This window comes from Crocodylus porosus, unplaced genomic scaffold, assembly GCF_001723895.1.
Source record: "Crocodylus porosus isolate Cpor-Errol unplaced genomic scaffold, CroPor_comp1, whole genome shotgun sequence".
NCBI lineage: Eukaryota > Metazoa > Chordata > Crocodylia > Crocodylidae > Crocodylus > Crocodylus porosus.
In genome coordinates, this window is record NW_017728911.1 from 16,048,090 (window position 1) to 16,067,646 (window position 19,557).

General features: G+C 44.0%; 1 protein-coding gene across 1 annotated transcript in view; it reads right to left on the reverse strand.

The window, feature by feature from the left end:
- LOC109308760 (myocardial zonula adherens protein-like) overlaps positions 1 to 16,618 on the reverse strand; it is an 81,637-nt gene extending 65,019 nt beyond the window's left edge. Inside the window, exons 1-2 of the mRNA XM_019533164.1 lie at positions 16,505 to 16,618; positions 11,160 to 11,249 (exon numbers count right to left, since the gene is read on the reverse strand). Coding sequence (XP_019388709.1) covers positions 11,160 to 11,249; positions 16,505 to 16,618 — 204 coding nt within the window. The remainder of the gene's footprint in view (positions 1 to 11,159; positions 11,250 to 16,504) is intronic.
- Between the last annotated feature and the right edge of the window lie 2,939 nt (positions 16,619 to 19,557).

Consider the following 19,557-nt stretch of genomic DNA (forward strand, 5'->3'; position numbering starts at 1 on the left):
GGCACATGGCCGGACATGGACTGGGGAAGGAGAGCTGGAGTGGCAACAGCATCCCACCCATCTGGAGAGCCACGCGGCACCTGTGCAGCCCACAGAGGGGCACCACTGGCCTCATCCCCCTTCCTCCCAGTCCTGCTCCTGGAAGGCGGCAGCATGGGGTGGTGGGTAGCGGTGCTCTGTCCCCACATGCCCATGTGTACCCCTAGGGCCACCTGTACTCCCAGTTGACAACCACTGGTATACCACATCCCCTGGTCTCTCTGCATCCACAGAGCCAGTCACCTTGTCATACATAGAAGGCAGTCAGGTTGGTCAGCCATGACTTGCCCTTGAATCCATGCCGACTGTTCCTAATCCCCTTCTCCTCCAAGTGCTTAGAAAATGGATTCCTTGAAGATCTGCTCCATCATTTTTCTAAGAACTGAGGTGAGGCGGACTGGTCTGCAGTTCCCTGGATCCTCCTTTTTCCCTTTCTTAAATATGGGCACTATGTTTACCCTTTTTCCAATTATCCAGGACCTCTCCTGATCACCAAGAATTTTCAAAAGTAATGGCTAGCAGCTCTGCAATCTCATCAGCCAACACCCATAGCAGCCTCAGATGCATCCCATCTGGCCCTATGTACATGTTTAGCTTTTCTAAATATCCCCTAAGCTAGGGGTCAGCAACCCCTGGCACGTGTGCCAAGCATGGCATGCAAGGCGATTTTGCTCGGCATACCACCACCAGCCCAGGCTCTAAGCAGCTCCTGCCAGCCACGGAGCCCAGGCTGCTCCCAGCAGGATGCTGGGAGGCTGCAAGCCCTGCTGCAAGCAGACTGAGCTCCGTGGGCTGGCTGCAGCTGGGAGGTTCCAAACAGCAGCATGTTGGCACTCCGGCACCTTCCAAGATAGACATTGTGCTTTTTTCGGCACTCCAGCTGAAACATTGCCTATCCCTGGCCCTAACCTATTCTTTTGTCACTGTTGGCAGCTCACCTCATCCCCATACTGTGCAGCCTGGTACAGTAGTCTGGGAGCTGATCTTGCTCAAGGCAAAAAAGGCAATGAGCACTTCAGCCTTTTCTGCATCTTGTCACAAGGTTGCCTCTGCCATTCAGTAGAGGACCCACACTTCTCCCAATTCTCCTTTTGCTGCCAACAGACTTAGAGAAACCCTTCTTGCTACCTTTCACCTCCCTTGCTAGCTACAATTCCAATTGCACTTTGGCCTTCCCGATTTCATCCCGGCATGCCCGAGCAATGCTCTTATACTCCTACCTATTTATTTGTCCAAGTTTCCACTTCTTATAAGCTTCCTTTTTGTGATCTAATTTACTGAAGAGTTCCCTGATAAGCCAAGCAGGTCTTCTGCCATACTTGCTAGTCTTCATGCACGTCAGGATGGTTTGTTCCTGCACTCTTCAGTATGGCTTCTTTAAAGTACAGCCACCTCTCCTGGCCTCCTCTCCCCCTCAGTTTGGCTTCCCAGGTGATCCTGCCCATGAGTTCCCCAGGCAAGTCCAAGCCTGCTTTTCTGAAGTCCAGAATAAATTGGTCGCGATCAGGGATGGGCAAGTATTTTGGCTAACGGGCCGCTTAACAAGTTTCAGGGAGCTGTCAAGGGCTGCAAGGGTAGCCACACCTTGACAGGTGCCCTGCCATCTGGCTACCATCTTGGGACCAGACATTCTGCCCCCTGAACCCACTAACCTTTGCCACTGGAAGTCCCCCCCCCAGGGGGAGGAGCATCTTGAAACCAGAAAAAAAAAAAGTCATATCAAAAAAATCAGGCATTTACTATGACTTATTTTAAATTTTATTTAAAAATATATTTTTGTCCAGATTTGTGTGTGTTTGCATAGTATAGCTACAGGCAATTGCATAATAGCTCAAAATACAGTCTTACTCTTGTAAACTGTGTGTGGTTGAGGTGTATGGGGTGTGGGAATGGTGGGTGTGGAGAGGTGTGAGTGCAGGGTATATGGTTGGGGGGGAGTGTATGCGAGGGCTGTGGGAAGGGATAGGTGAGTCTAGGAGTATGGTGGGGGGATATGCATGTGTGGGGTGGTCCTCAGAGTCTCTGGAGTGTGCAAGTCCTTGAAGCTGCATGTGGTGGCAGCGAGCGGGGCTGACCCTGCCCATCGCCATAGCATGTAGGTCCCTGCACTACCACCCCAGCCACAGGGGGTGGCAGCAAGCAGGGCCAGCCCCACCCAGCTCCATAGCACACAGCTGTCCAGTTGACCTGATCCATGCTCCCACCCCAGTCCTGGGCTGCAGGTAGCGGCAGCGTGTGGGGCCAGCCAGGTCCTGGCTGCACACAGCGGCAATGTGCAGGGCCAGCCCCACACAGCCCAATACTGCTCCCACCCCAGCCTCCAACCACACGTGACCTGCCCTCTGCAGCAAGGAAGAACAGTAGTTCTTCTTAATGGCAGCCTTGCCAACATTTGAAAACTTATCATGTCCCCTTAATAGCCTTTTCTCTAAGATTAAAATGCCTTGTTCCCTCATACTTCCAACCTCTGATTTGTGTCACTTGCCTCTTGATCCTACCTAGCTTCTCCACATCCTTCTCAAAATGTGAAGCCCAGAACTTCCCACAGTACTCTAAATAAAGCCTAACCAGCACAAAGTACAAAATAAGGTCATTAAGTTTCAGCTTTTCTAAGGCATACACTATACTTGCAAGGAATGGCATTGGAAAGATCTCTATTGACAAAGACAGATTCAGCATCTGTTATCACAAGGACACCCAAGTAAACCCTGTTCATTTCTCCTTTTGCAAAAGAGCAGGTTCATATGTTTAGCACAATGGCAGTGTGTAGGTATACACACAAGCCACCTGCTTTCACTAACCATGCCTTTCCACCTGTTCCAGGTTCTCTGCCTTCTTTCAGAAAGAGAAATTTGTTAAGAAAAGCATTCCAAGCTCTTCCTTCCTCTCTTTCAAAGATTTTTAAGTCAGTCTGTAAAATATTCTAACTCTAATAAATGTCTGATGCTGCATGGTTTTCTTGTTGTGCCTACATACTGTGAGCTTCTCACAAAAAGCATCTGGTAGCATCTTATCGCAATTCTCTTTTCACAGCAATAAAGTCATAGCTTAGGCATATAATATTCTCTACTGCTGCTATATTTGTCCAGCCTTTTTCTCTTGCTGCTCCCCTCCCCATCTATTCTCTTCCCAACTTTCTCTGCTTAACTAATTCTGCAATTTACTTTTCTCTCTCCAAGATCATGTGTGGAAGGTTGCATTACCTGCCTCTGGCAACCAAGGGACTAACTGAAGCTTTCCTTGTCAAGGTGAAGATCTATAGGAGCTGCCATTTGGGAGGCAGAGATGGGGGAAGTTCAGGTACAGGGATGAGAGAGTGTGCATTTTTGTTTTACTTTCTTGTCCAAGACACCTGCACGTGAAGAGGAGGTCTTGCTGGCTGAACTTATTTCTGAATTAATTCTAACAGCACTGCATCATTTTCTGGTACCAATTTCTTGCATTTTGCCTCTTCAAAAAGCCATACAGAGATCTGCACCAATTTAAGTGTACTGGTTTTTAAAAATGGTTTCAAATTTAAGCCTGTGTGGAAAAACTGCACTGGTAAGATGAATGTGCTAGTGCAGAGCCTCTATGGGGAGCAACTCCTACAGGTAAGTCATACAGATGGTTTGAGTTGAAACATTACATTTTACTTTCAATCAGCTGTGCATGCATATAAAACTTTTTTAAAAGTCTTTGTTCAAGTTCTGTCCTCATTCACCCACCCACGGCTCCTCCTGATGTCTGAGTCTGGCCCTTAGCCAGTGAAATGCATCACAAAAGGGACTGATGAAAAACAAACAGTAAAGGCCACCACCCAAATGGAGACAACAGAATTGTCCAATAAGCCCTTTATTGTACAAGACAAAGAGAGGCTTCAAGACAACCAATTTTCCATACAATCAGACTTGCACAATATGCTTTTGTGCTTTGTAATGAACAAAGAGCCACGTACTAACATCTTCCATTGTCCATAATTAATTAAAAACTACTACTATAGCCAAAATTCTGTTTGACCAAAATTTAAGTGCAGTACTTTCAAATACCTAGTGACCCTAGGATTTCAGAGAAATTTAGCAGTGGGTTTTATTCCTGAAAAACAAGGAAATAATTGTGTCTAGCTGTGTGACTTTAGGGCACACTGAATTTAAGATAATAAAGCTTAAGACATCAAAATTTAGATTTGGCAGACGCTAAGGAGTTCAGGATCATCTTCCTATTTATAGGGATCACACCAAAAAACACCATATAAAAACATCTCATAGAAGTCTATTTCATTATGCAAAATCACGAGATAAGGTTGTACTACTATTGCACAATTCATGGTCTTCAATACATCATGCTATTTGATGTTATTTCATGGGAACTCATAGCCAAGAAATCAGCATAGGAACCAAACAGAGTGATCATTTGTCAGGTACAAACTGATATGGAACTTTGTATTTTGTTTGTTTATTTAAACAATCCACATTTCCTCTTGAAGTTGTTGCCCCATCAAGGGGTACTGGGTGTTGGGAGACATCAATATTACTTCAGTAGCATTTTTAGGGCCAGAATCATGACAGTAGCTTGAGTCACCAATTCACAGAACTGAGAATATCAGAATTAATGAAATCTCTGGTGTATTCATCTGACAGCGCAGAAGCTGATTTTACTATTAAACACTAGTGTAGCAATGTGCAACTGGAGATCCCATCAGCTAAAGAAATACAAAGAACCAACCAACCAACAACAATGTATAATGCTGTGATGGCATAGTAATGCAACTTAAAGCCTCTTTCATACATCAACAAAAGATTACAAACACAACATTGCAACTCAGCCATTATACCATGATATTTATATAGTTCTCTGGTATTGTGTTTTGACAACATACTGCCCCTTGCTCTTCTTTAGCAGCGGCAGAGAAACAATCTGGTGCAGAAAGACATGACAGTGGCACTGATAGATGCGACAGTTTGTCATGCACTGGCAGATGTGCACAGCTGCAGAGCACTTTAAAAATGCCCAAACAGGCAATGGAGTGTTTTCATTAAAGTCTGTTGGTGTGGCCAAGGGCAGGCCTCCTTAGCTGACACAGCCGAGCTCTACTCCCTGCACCCTCTTCAAAAATAAGAGAGGGGGAAGGGAGAGGAGGGAGCTTGTTCTGGTGGCTGCCCAGCAGGCACTGGAGGGCAGGATGGGTGGATTGGAGTGCCTGGGCTTGGGGGGGAAGGGCAGGGGTAGGGGGATAGCAGCTGCAAAGATGCAGCTGCTCTAACCTGCAGCTCATCTCCCAATCCCCAAGACCCAACAGCAAACATTTGTTGGGTCCCAGGGATAGATGCAACTCATACATTTCCTGCAAAATGCCATGGGTTATGGCAGGGAGCTGCACACCTGTCAGGACCCCATGTGACTAGCAGCTTGCTTAGCAATACTCTTACCTTGCAAGGCACAGTATTCTGCCAATACAGATGTTGCAACTATTCTCCCTAAAGACTCCAGTAAAAACTGTACAACTCCATATGTTATACATGCTTCTAGAGGGAGAAAACAAGCCTCAGATGGTACATTATGGAACAGAGACAGTTATAGCATTCAGTAAAGTTTTAGATACAATTCTTAGATTTATTTTCATTTCTAACACTAGAACTTTCTTCTAAATCCTGTCAAACACATTTTTGGAATGCTGTTTCCTTCATGATATCTTGTGTTTACAGACAATAGCGCACTGTGATTGTACAGCTTTGCTGTCCATTGTCACGCTACTGAGACTAGCTCTTGGCACAGATGTATTCGTGGACTTTGACTGTTAAATGCATGGCGGAGACTGAATAGTCACCGAGTCTCTCTCTCACCTTCATTTATAAAAGGTGGATACAGGTCAAATCAAAAGTATTAAGTAATTTTTTTAAAGACTGAATCACTCAAGCATGGACAAATTAGCACAGATACAAAACTCTCTTGAAAGCTTGTGATCAAATGTCTTATCAGTCTGCAAATAAAAGCATCAAAAAGCAAATCACTTACCTTCTCAGTTACCTCGTAACTGCTTAAAATTTATACAACTATCCATTCCAGCAACACTAAACCTACCAGTTATAAGTTACAACAATCTTTTAAGGTAGCTGAAAACTGATTCATGGTCAGTAACTTTTGCAGTTGTTTCTGTGTCTTGTGATAGTGTCTCTACACACTGTATTTACCTTTGAATGAAACAAGGGCCACAGGATTCAAATTGATGGATCAAGAGGTAATGTTCTCCAGATGCTTTTTTTAATATTATATTGCTCTGTCCATTCCTAGCTACCACAGAGACATCAAAGCCATCACCTGCAGAGCCCTATCATCCAGCCCAGTGGTCTCCAAAGTGGGGTGCGCTCACCTCAAGGGAAGCGCAAGACGATCAGTTAGGGTGCAGGAAGAAAATATTAGAACTTCTGTTTATATACATATACATATATTGGGGGTGCAGGCTCAAAATTTTTTTTACTGAAAGGGGTGCATTAATATAAATATACATATATTGGGGGTGCGTGCTCAAAAATCTTTTACTGATAGGGGTGCATGATCAAAAAAGTTTGGAGACCACCGATTCAGCCTACACTGCTGCCCCTGGACCTCAAAACTGGAATTGCAAATGGCATGTGGGGCCAGTCTGGGGCATATTGCTGCACATGGGGCCAGCCTATGGGCTGAATCTGCCTCACAAACCAGCTGCACACCACTCATCTGTTCCTCAGGGAATGATGAGCCCAATACCCCTGATACACCACATTGTTCAAATTGGAAATCAAACCCAGATTTTTAAGTTAAATTTTAGAAAAACAGCTTCCACTTCCCCCGTGCCCAATATAAATTGATGACCCAAATAAGGACCACTGGTGCACATACAAATAAATCTCACAGGAGACTCAAATACCAAGGAAAGGACAGAAAGGGTTAAATGCATTAAAAATACTAAACTGAGAACCAGGGATCCTGTTTTTTTCTGATTAAAAAAACCCACAATTTTCAGATATCTAATGCATTTAACCCTTTTGGTCCTTTCTTTGGTATTTTAGTCTCCTGTGAGATTTGGTATGCACACCAGTGGGTCTTATCTGTGTATGGGCATCAGTGGTCTTTATCTGTTCCTGATTTTCTCTGATAAAAAAAATCCCCAATTTTTGTATTTGAAAACATAACCCAAAATCCACGTTTTTCCATGATTAACATGAAACACCACTATGGGTTACTTTTTAAAATCTGGAAATTGGGGATTTTTTTTTTTTTTTAAATCAGGGAAAAAATCAGGATCCCTGCTGAGAATGACACTGAAGAAAACTGACTTGGTATTTTTACTGCATGCACAAAAGCATTGCAAATACGAAGTCAAATGGTAAGGGGCCTAATTACAGGTCAGTCCTGCATATAAAGTGAAGTTACCATGGCTTTTTTGGAAAGTGGGAGGCGAAAAAAAGTGCTGAAAACAAATCTACTGTATTTTTCTCAAATATAGAACATCCCCATATATATATATATATATACATACACATACACTACGCACCTTATTACTGAGACCCTAAGTTAAAAAAAAACAAAAACCTGAGCTCTCTGGGGCTGGGGGCCACTCACTGGTCCTAACCTTGAGCTGGCATGATGATGCTGGGGCTGTGCAATGGACCTGATCCTGCATCCTCTGTCACTTGGGCCACATGGCAAGTCTGAGAACCCATGACTGGCTGTGGAGCCATGTGCTAAGTCTGACTCGGCACATGGCTCCCAGTCTTGGACTGGTGCACCCAGATCTGGCCCACAGCTCTGGAGTCAGTGCAGGGTCCCAGACTTATTGCCCAGTGCCAGGATGCTAAATCAGGCCATATCACATGGCCTCAGCACCAGTATGCTGATACTGGGGCCATGCAGTGAGTCCAGGACTCCACACTGACTCCAGAGTCAGGTTCACTAAGTCCAGGACTGTGCCCTGGCTTGGAGCTATGCATCATGTTGGACCCAGCACATGGCTCTAGAGCCAGCATGGCATCTTCAACTCGCTGAGCAGCTCCAGCACTGGCATGGAAGATCAAGCTCTGCCACATGGCCCCAACACCAGCATGTCAATACAGGGGCCATGAGGCAAGTCTGGGACCCTGCACTAGCTCTGAAGTCCCATGCAAGTTTAGGCATACCAAGTCCAGGACTGTGCACCCCAGAGCCACACAGCTGCAGAGCCAGTGCTCCAGCCGAGGACCAACCCAAACAGCCGCCTAATCTGTAACACATCTTGGAAGAGGGACTCTCTACCAATCAGGAAATCTGGCAATGGGGGACAGGGATCAGATGGGGACGGAGCAGTGCAAGTAATAAATTGCCATGGTTCCCAGAGCCACAGCAATTAACACTGCCACCATTCTGCCTCCCTCCCTGCCCACCAAATCGCTGGATCAGTGGGGAGCCCTTTTCCTCTCATATCACGCGCACCACAATTTTCCCCAGATGATTTTGGAGGAAAAGATGGAAGTCACATACAGAAAATACAGCATAATCAAAACAGAGCAGATCTGACACAGTAAAAAACGCTCCTGAATCTCAGCCTTGATTATTGACAAAATGGTACATTCTTAGAGAAGACCTCAGCATACACCCTCACAATTATTCTTTATTCTGAATTTAAATGAAGACTAAGTGAACAAAGTCTATGTTATTTTTAATCTCAACTGTAAAAAATAAAATAATGTGGGGGAGGGGGAAAGGAGAGAAATAAAATCCTTCAGGAATATACAGTATTGCCAACCCCACCCTGACAAAAATCTTGAGACACTCTTAAAAAAAAAATCAAGATATTTGGTATGTGAATCACAAGATCCTATTTCAAGTGGGGGGCAGCGATTTGTGAAGGTGTGAGGAGCTGTGGGTGTGTGGGGTTTGGAGACAGATGCACAGATGGGTTGGGTCACATGGCAGCCGTGGGCAGCTCCCTAGCATTGTGTGAATCCTTGGGGGCAGACATAGGGGGCACGTACCGCCTGGATTTATGCACAGGGCAGAGTCAAGCACCCCAGGAGTCAAGCACAGCCCACGCTGCACATCCCCTGCCCACCCGCTGGGCAGCAGGAAGTACACTGGCATTTCACAGCTCCCAGGGCAAAGGCAGCAGGCTGCAGAGAGCCCCAGCCTGCAGCAGACAGCCCACCTCATGCCCTCCAGGTTTGTGCATGGGGCAATACCCCCTATGCCTCCCCGGGGTGGGGGGGCACACAGTGCCAGGGAGCTGCCTGCCCTCCCCTCCCAGCATCTCTGGACCAGCCACCCACATCTGTGTTACATGACCTGCCCCAGCCCCAAGGGGCCGTTCACCCCGCCCCACTCCTTTCCTCACCATGGAGGCCTCGACCTGCACCCCCCTCTGCTTCTTCCCTCTCCCCCTCCCCTCACCCCTCCACAGACTTACCACCTGAGCACTCACTACACCTGCCAGAAGAAGAAATCCCGAGATTTGAGGGTTCTATCCTGAGATCATGAGTCAATTTGACTTGGAAATTGCAAGTCTCAAGTTTTTTTTCACAAAGGTTGGCATTACTTTATATATAAACACAACTGTTTTGCCTTCTCCATTCTACAAAGTGCTCTACTTGATTTATAAGGAGGAAATCTACCCTGCCTTCTGCCCATATAATTTCTTGCCTTGACTTGTGTTAAAAGAAAAAACATCCAATTTCCTTCCTCTAAACCAAAGAGTTTGAGGTAAAAAGGGCTCAGTAGTAACAAGAACTACTGCAGCCCTACCTCATTTATATTTTTTTCATCATTCTTTCCTGCACAGTACAGGATGAGTGAGCTCAAGTCAATATCTATCCTCCTCAAAAACAAACTAAAACTATGCGTATTGTGGGTGTACCTTACTTTCATTACTTTAATCTGGTCCAAATACTTTCAGCTATTAGATATACCTGGGGGACAGTTTTAAAGTGACCAAGTCTTCTACAAGCTACAACTAAACATTTCTGGAAGACTACATTTGTCGTTCATGCTAGGTCTGATTCTAACTGACCCCATAGTCCCTTTACACCAATCTGGCAGCATAATTTACAACTTTAAGGTCCTTTTACACAGCTAGAATAGTATAGAGGCACTTTGGTGGAGATGGGAATCCAGCCCTTTAACTTTCCGAAATGGGGATCTGATAAAGCACATAACTTAGATAATTAAAATAAAATAACTTTGGATATGCGGAAAACATTTGTCTCTTATTGGTTCCTTTGGTTTAAGAGATAGTACAAAGGAGTTGCCGTTCTGAAGCAATCCTATTGCTACATAACAGTTCAGGTTTCATCTTGGTGCACTCAGCCATTTTTGGATGAGTTTGGTTTATTAAAGCGCACATGTGGTTAAGTGTCAGAAAGGACCCATCTGCATTTTTAAATCCTTTCAGACAAGTTAAAAATATTGTAGTGCAGTGAAAAGCATTTAGGAGCTCAGTCCTTCATCCCTGAAGTCACAGAAATGTTTGGTTCTGTGTAAAGAGAACTAGGACCCTTGCCCTGCCCTACCACCACTTTTTTTCCAGAGAAACCTTAATTTTCTTTTTTCATATTTTTCCCACCAGCAGTAAGTTTGCCTCTACTGTGTAATAAATACAGTGAACAACTTAACACTTTACAATGTTTTCTCTTCCCCCTCCCCAAGTCATAGGCAGGCCAGCTCTCATACATATTTTTAAGGTTCAAATCTTGTCCATCTGTTTGAGACTTCACAACTGCACACATGTCAATGTGACTCTTCATGTGCTTAAGTCCTAGAAGTAGCCAGCTCTGAGGTTATAAACACAGAGCCCTGTTTGACATGCATATGGGGCCCTGCAGGGCCTCTGGCTACCGCTGCAAGTAATATCAAAAACTAAGAAACAAGCAAACAAAAACAAACTCATAATACCTCACTTGCCCACCACCTACAACTCCTGGGCTGCAAACATGCTCCCACCCTTCTTCCTCCATGCTCAGTTTTGTTGTCACCAACTTCAGTGCCACAATTGAATAATTAGTTTTCTGGTTTAAATTATAAGCCTGCTATAATTCACATCAATTTAAATTCTCCTTCTTTGGAGGGGTGAAATACATCCACAATATTTACCACTTGTTAAGTTTAGATGCAAGGACTAAATATAATGCACTTACTTTTTTTGTATTTGAAGTTTTCTTTGCACTTTGATCAGAAAGTGAGCCTTCATCAGGTGGCAGAGTCAAGCGCAATCTACACACATTGCCCTAGAATAGAAAAAAAGTTTGCTTTTATTTTTAGTAATGTTAAGGAAGGTCATTTTAATAATCTGCTCTGTAAATCATGCACTAGCATCTGAGTTTTCATCCATCTCAAACAATGGGAAAATTACTTTCTGATGGCTGGGTTCTTTAGCTGACACAAAATAAGTCAAGGACAATATTAAATATACGAAATACATTATTTGAAATTTTGGGGCTGTTCTTATAAAGTAGCAATCATGAAAATAGTTCTCTTAACTTTCTCAACTATTTTTGCAGAGTTGGTACAAGTTTGATGTTTAAAATGGGAGGCAACATAGAGAATACATTCTAGAATGGATCCTGCTTTTGGTGTCCAGTCCAATGGATATCATTAGCAGCTGTAAGAAGACAACAGAAAATACGGTGAGTGAAGCTGATGGGGGAGACTTTGCCCTGGGTCCCCACTGAAAACCTGTTGTCCCTGGGTAATCCCATGCTGTAGCAGGTAACACTGCCTAGCCTCCCACCCTTCTCCTGAACTCAAGCACCACCTCTTCCCCATCTCCCCACTGTGGCCAGGATGCAGAAAAAACTAGCTATACTTCTGGAACAATGGTTCTCCAACAGGATGCCACCAAATTCAGAAAAGTTATGGAGGGCTGAGAACCACTTTTATGAACTAACTCATTTCAGAGATGCATGAGCAGGCTACAACTTACTTCATCAGATGTCATGAAAGCAGGCTATAGCCTATGACAGCTCATGCATCTCTGAACAATTTAGTCTATAAAGTGCCAGCATGTCCTGCCCTCTGCCAAACAGATATTTGTTAGGGGCAAAAGCCTTGCTGAGATGGAAGAAATAAAAATTAAACAGGTAAGAAAAAAAAGGATGAGATAAATATAGTATTAGTCAGACTGTGGGCTGATGAACTCTGAAGTCAAGGGGTGTGTTAGCCTTGTGTATAGTTATTAATTTGTAAACAGGAAAAGCCTCCTTCACCATTATAACAGGCAAAAGGAAGCATCTGGAATTCTTTTCTCATGTAAATTCCAGACAGCACCTAATCACTGTTGAGTCTGTATACAGTCAAGTTTGAATTCATCATTAAAAATCAATATTACTAGTTATAGTAAATTCTACTGAAAGTTTCGAAATTAAAACTGGTTTCCCTTCTAAATTTTACTTCCTATATCACGTCACTTCTTACAGAATAAGATTTGATAACAGAGCCTGGATTAATGACATTAACCAACATACAGGCTTGGCGAATATATCTAAAGAAAAAAGTATACTGAACTCTAGCCTCATTAACTTTCATAGCTTTTCTTTGTACTATTACAGTGTCTCAGAGTTTTCTAATGGGCTAGGACTCCCACTGTGCTAATCACAGATATAACACAGAACAAGATAGATTGTTAGTTCTATGGGAGAAGGACTGACACCAGAGATGGAAACAGATGGGTTGCCTGTACTGATCATGATAGCAGTGTTTTCAGTGTACTTTGGCCCAACCACCATTGAGGTTTTTTGTAGGCATAACAAAGGAAAAGTTTAATGAAGGGATAATAAAGTAAGTAGCCTTGTGGATATTTAAAAAGGTTCTCCCATGCATGTAGGACAGCCGAGAAAGCACAAAGTGCCGTCTTTTTTTTTTTAAATGAAATGTTGAGGAAGGCAACATGCAAGTGGAAGTCACATCTTGATAGTGAATGAGGGGCAAGTTTTGAAAGCAGACAAGCTAGCTCACATTTGATGACACAGAAAAGCATGAACCACTGATGGGATGGAAAAAGAGGGGTGACACAAAGTAACAGGCTAAGAGAATGATCTCTGCACCATAATTCTGAATAGGGTAAGAGGGCATTTATCAAGGCCAGAGAAAAGGACATTATAGTAGCCAAAACGTAAAATGCGATCCTTGCCAGAAATGAGCTGTCTGCATGCATGCATAAAAAGGCTATAATCTACAGATGTTCTGCTGCAAGAATTTGTAACATTTGGGTATTGCCTGGATGTAGAGAGGTCCAAGTCAAAGATAATAGCTAGGTTATAGGCCTGTGTGGCAGGTAGCTTGGTGCTGCTGTTGACAGTAACCAGAAAAAGGATGTAGCTAGGAGCAGTTAAAGGACAAGAGTTTGAAGGTGCTCTGTTCTAGCCATGTTGATCTTGTGCTGACAGATGCACAAGGAGACGTCAGTGACCAGTCCAGATTTCATTGTGTATTTCCTGAGAGCAGATACCACAAGTTGAATTGTTACTGCTCTGTATTTAAACAGTGAGGCTTCAAGAGACTGAGGCCCTCTTATGAAAGGCACTGTACACCTATAGTAAGAAACAGTTCTTGTGGCAAAGAGCTTATGATTGAAATAGAGGAGACACAACAGGGAAAGAAAAGGAGCCTTAACCCCATTTCATCGATTAGGAAATGACTTTTCTAATGTCTTATTAGAAGGACCGTTTAGCTTGATTTTTGTTAAACAGTTCAGGGCCTGCAAGTGTACAAACCTTTAGGTATATGATGAGAGTAGTCCCAACAAATCCAGTGGAATTTTGGGGGTCATAACAGCCTTAATTTGGTTGTAGCTGTGGAAGGGTTAACACAGTAAGTGTTGCTGACTCTGGCTGAGCATCTCAGCCGCCATTCCAACCTCACACTCCAGCCAAGTGAAACTACCCCCTGCACCTCTGTTTCCAGGAGGAGGTGCACAAAGCGGACTGGGAAGGGCCGCAGCATGAGGGACACTTGCTGCAAGTGCTTCCCGGTCTTCCCAACATATCCCCTCCTGGAAGCTGAAGCACAACAGACTAGTCTACCAGGCCACAGTGGCACTGTTGGTGGCACAACACCCTTGACAAGGCCTCATGGCACCCCAGTTGAGAACCACTGATCTATAAGGCACCATGCTGCCCTATTTTACCTACTGTTAGACCAATATGGCTAACTACCTCTCACAAGGATTTGTCTGTAAGTGTGAACTGGAAGGGAGCAGTTGATGTTTTTCAGTATAAGCAAACAAAAGACACAGAGGGAGGTAGTTAGTTACTTACCCGGCAGGGGAAACACCATGTAGCTGGGTCCATTAAGGCAGTTTTCCTTAAGTGTTCCCAGGAATAACTGTTCTTCTGGTGTGGTTTAGTACCTGCCACGGTGTTGGACCTTAAAGCCCACTTTATGGAAACGGGAGGCTCGTCCCTAGCTTGCTCCTGCGGCCATATGGCTGAAGACAGGCGAAACTTGGGGGCATCCAAACCCTAAGCCTCTGGGCTTGGGCCTGCACATAGGATGCCTGCCAAAAAACTTTGGAAATATCTCAAGCCGCTGGTGGGGAGGTGGAGGATGTTTGCCAGTCATAGGGCCACTTATGGTTCTGGACTGGCTCATGGATTTGGACTTGATTTGGCTTGGAACCTTTTTTTAATTTTTTTTAAAAAGTTAGCCATGTTAGTCTGAATTTAGGCAAAAAGCTGGGTAGAAGTGCATCTTATAAACTAAAATTTATGTCAGCTTCTATAAAGACAAAAGCCTTGCTGGACTCTGGGAAAGGAAGGGTATTTAGGGGATTGTATTGGGAGGCAATATGAGAAACCAAATCTCACTCCCAACGGAAGCAGAATTCAACCAAAACTGATCTGCATCAAAGGAGCATTCAACAGGTTTTTTTGAAACACAATCACTCTTCCTGGATTAGACTACCACTGTTTCTTTTATTTTAAATGTTCTCCTTGCTCTTTGGCAAGAGAATGAGACAATCCTCAAAGACAGAATAAGAGCTATTCAGCAGAGAAGCCTATCCGTGTAGAGCAGAGGTCAAAGTATTGCCTGTGGGTTGGGTCTAGCCAGCAGAGCCCCAGGGCTCTGGCTTATGGCTGCCCACATCAAAACCAGAGCTAAGCAATGAGAAGCTACACCAGGGCTGAGCAATACCCACCGCTGTGCCTTTCCTGACATTGCTTCCTTCCCCCTTCCCTTAGCCTTCCCCCCAGGTGGGGTATGGGCACATCCTGCCAGCTGTTGGGAACCTGTGCTACCGTTAAGCAGCCGGAAACTGCATCCACACTGCAGCCAGTTGTCCCTCCTTCCTCCCCTACCCCAAGCTACAGAGCAGCCTACACAGCTTTCAGGTGCCTAGCCCAGGTGCAGATCCCTATCTGCTGAAAGCTGCACCCATGCCCCAGCCAGCAGCAAGGGGCTGAGAGAAGCAGCAGTGCTGTAGATGCAGTGAGGCATATGTAGCTCACAACTGCCTGGCCCTAGAATGGGCACAGGGAAAGCCCACCTGCCATCAACGCACCATGGAAACCACTTTGCTCAGGTTGGACAGGAGTTAGATTGTTTCAGCCTATGGCTTGAAAAGGTTGCCAGCCTGGCATAGAGGGGCTACAACAATCATATTTACACATGCACTGTCAATAATCAACTGTAATTATACAAATCCCTTGCATCTGTATGCCAATCAGTGAATTGCAACTATGTGAGAGAAACAAGTATTCATATACAATGTGGCTTACTGTGGAAAAACCAAACAATTATGGTGCACACACAGCCAGAGTTCAGGAAACTAAAGAACTGGTGAGGAGTTCTAAATCCAGGTTAAATGATTGTGTACGCTCTCTACCCTGAGTGGCTAAGATTAACATATTTAGTACTATCATCATGTTGAGATTTTATTTCTTCCCCCTTTTTTTCTGCTTTGTAAAAAAAAAAAAAAAAAGTGAAGCAGCACCCTTCTTGCAGATTTCCTTCTCTACGTTCTGCCCAACCCACCTTTTTTGTTTTCTGACTTTTATGCCCCTATACTTTCCACCCCTCGTAACCTCCCTGCTTGGAGACCCCTCTGACGCACAGAATGTAGCTCCTATTTCCTTAGGCATGTTTGCAGCACAGTGCTGGGAGCTGCATAGCAAAACAAACTTTACTGTTTCAGTTTGCAGCTTGTAAGGCTGATAGAATAGTAAAGACTGGATAGTTTTAGATTTCAAGTCTGATGAGAAGACTGGATCCTATCAAATTCTATAAAGCTGTTAGGGCTCTACAGACTAAGGCAAAACCAACTGACATGGCTGCACTTCTAAAATATCAATAGCCCCAACTAAATTAGTGCCTACAGTGCCAATCCCAACAGGCCTACGCATCCAAAGAAGTGCACATTTACAAACAGAGCCAGTTGCTCAGCCTTTTAAGGAATTCCCATTCTGAGGGTATGTCTCTCATACGACCTTCAAAGAAGCAGGTACTAATAGTCCTACAGGACAAACATGGACTCCCACAGTCTAACCTCCTCTGAAGTAGCAGCTTCTAATGATGCAAAGCATACCACCAATTCTCCCTTTTTACTTAGTATTTCTCCAGCTACACTAGTAGTAACAGCAACAGGAGTATAAATGGTCATTCAGTCACTCCCACTGCTTCCCAAGTGAAGTACTCCATGCTGAAGCAGGATTACAGGCATAATCCTTTGCTACTTTTTGGGATCAAGTTAGAGAGGAGGGAAGAACAAGCAACACCAGTTTCCCTCGGTCTTCAGAAGCAGTAATGTACTGCTGCTAGGGAAGCAGCACTTTGCATAATTTGTCTGCAGTTTTATTGGTCAACCTTCAGACTGTGGAGATCTAGCCCTCAGCTGCAGAGGGGGTTGCAGCAACTGCAAAAAGGGAACCTCAAACAAAAACAGGGAGGCAGCTGGGGGGGTGGGATGCACCTAAGTATTGACTGATGGTAAGAGAATGTGACAGCAGAGGATAAAGAGACAAACAATTGCATGGTGTGGAAGAAGGGTTAACTACTAAATTGGGGGAGAGGGAGAGATCATTCCTTGAAGTCACAGAGGAAGAGATTCATTTTAGGGGGTTTTTTCCCCAATGACAGCTGCCAATGGGAGGTAGTTAACCAAGTAGAAATCCAAGTGTCCTTTCTAATCTCTCTTCATGTCATCAACATCATATTAAAATAAAACTGACTTATCTTGTTGTTGGTGAAGTCCTGATAGATCTAAGAGTGTTACTTCGGTTAAAAAAAAGAAGCCGCAGGGAACTTTTAAACTTTGCATTTGCAGTAGCTATAGCTTTACCAAGTTACTTGCACAAGGAAAACTGTTCCAATTTGGCCAATGTCTACTGTTGGCTCCAAGAAAGTTACCAACCCACAAACAGTATTTCCAAAGCTGTATTTGGCATCATTTATAACACAGATGCATAAAGCAGACAGCAAAGTTTGCCAAATGCAATGGAAATGAACAGACGGAGACATGCTTACAGCCAGCTTCTAAGACACTAACAGCATAGCTTAGGTTGTTGCAGTGCAACATTCTTTATTTCCCTACTTTTTAAAAGCAGATTTTTAGATTGCCTTAAAAATAGCAGGAGTAATTCTTACCAAAAAAAGCACCCATTTGGGATGAGTAGGGTCACAAAGAAGGGCCAGAGCCTCAAACCATGAATGATTACTGTGACAATAATCCTTCCACCTTTTTTCACAAAAGAAAGATGCGGGGAAGCAAGCCAGTAATAAAACATATCCAATACCAGCAATAAGGTTAGAAGAACAAAATATTTTTGCTAGGAAAAAAATAAGTCATTTTTCTACTGATGAAATCCCATTTCAAGAAGTCTGTTGCTCCTGGGTCACAGGCAATAGGAGCAATCAACTGCATCTTCACTGACTTCAGTGGGAACAGGACTGGACTGAAAACTACCCAGCTCACTCTATTGTTTCAATAAATACTGAATGATACTTCAGATATTTAAATGGTTTGGGGATCAGGCTATTAACTGGGTAATTCCATGCTGCTTGTGATCCATTTGGGATTTTTGCTGAGTGACTGAGTTTTCAAAAGCAAACCTACCCAACACAACAACACACTCCAAGAGCCAGAAAATGATAACTTCCAAGGTGAGACAAAAGCAGCAGTATCCAATTTCAGGCAGAGCAAAAAGATTAATCTGGTAAGTATGAGACTACTGGCAGATAGTCCATGAGAGAAAACGTAATTAGAACCAGCACTAGATTCATCTTAAAGATAACATGATTAATGGACACTTTTTCTGTGATCCTTGGTAGATGGGAATGTGACACACATCTTTTGTTGGACCAATTTGTCATTTTAACTGTTTTCAGCCAGGCTTAAGCACTCACATTTCACTACAAAAAAGAAAAGCGCCACATGAAGAAAAGTTTTACTTGCAAATTAGGTCTGTTGTTTCCAAGAGAAAAAGGTATTAGAACCTGAGCTATAATCAGGCTACGTAGTTTCACATTATCCCTGGAAACACGCTAAGGGGATTAAGTTAAAACAAAAAAATATATGTATATTCTAAAGTAAATTAATAAAATATTTTCAAGAAACATTAAAAAATAGAAAAACTGATTAGAATGGGAAGGGCAGGAATTTTAGAAACAATCACTACAGTTTTCCTAGATTTTCCGTTCTAATTAAAATACCTCAGGTGTGAGTCTAAACTCCTGAGTTCTTTAAACACGTTAATTAGCATATGACGGGATGTGACTTCAGTACAATAATTGCAGCTGTGTCACTCACTGGTTTTAATGCCTGAAACAGGTGTAAACTCACACTTCTCATCAGTTTACTTCTGATGATCCTAGATCCTTGTTGCCTTAGATTGCTAGTTATTCACTACTCTGATAACATTACAATCCTCCAGTATTACTGCTTTGTAAAGACAAGCCTCTCATGTGATCCCTGCTGATGCATTAGCGCTGCAGCATGCCAAGAATGCTGTGCTCGCTGATAACTAAACTATGTTGCTCTACTTGATGAAAAGTTATTTCAAGTGGGGTGGCAGTCAGGACATTCCTCTCGTATCCGTGTAAGGATACTTCAGAAGCGCTGCAACCTGATTGATACGTGGATGGCTACGAGGCATCGGTTCTTCCTTGCCAAAGGTTTCAAAACCACCCCATTTAAACGGAGGCCTGTTCCATTAAAAAGCGCTTTGTTTCCAAACAAACACCTACTATTTGCAGCGGCGAAAGCCTTCTTTCAGCATCTTAAACCCCGGCCCCGTCTGAGCGGGAAAGTCCTTAAAAGTCCATCATGGAAACCCACCCGCCCTCTCCGCGGGGCTGCAGCTCTAAACACGGGCGTGCGAGGCCAAGCGGCCCCGAGCCGAGCCGAGCCGAGCGCAGCCCAGGCCGCCCGGCGCCTGAGCAGGACGAGCTGCAGTCCGCGGGGACCGGGACCGGGACCAGCTCCGTCGTGGGGAGCCGCCGCGGGCCGCCCCCAGGAGGTAAACGCAGAAATAAATCGATACAAAGTGGAGTCCGAGTCGGCTCTTCGCAGCCGCCGGAACCGCGACACGGCGGGGGCCGGGC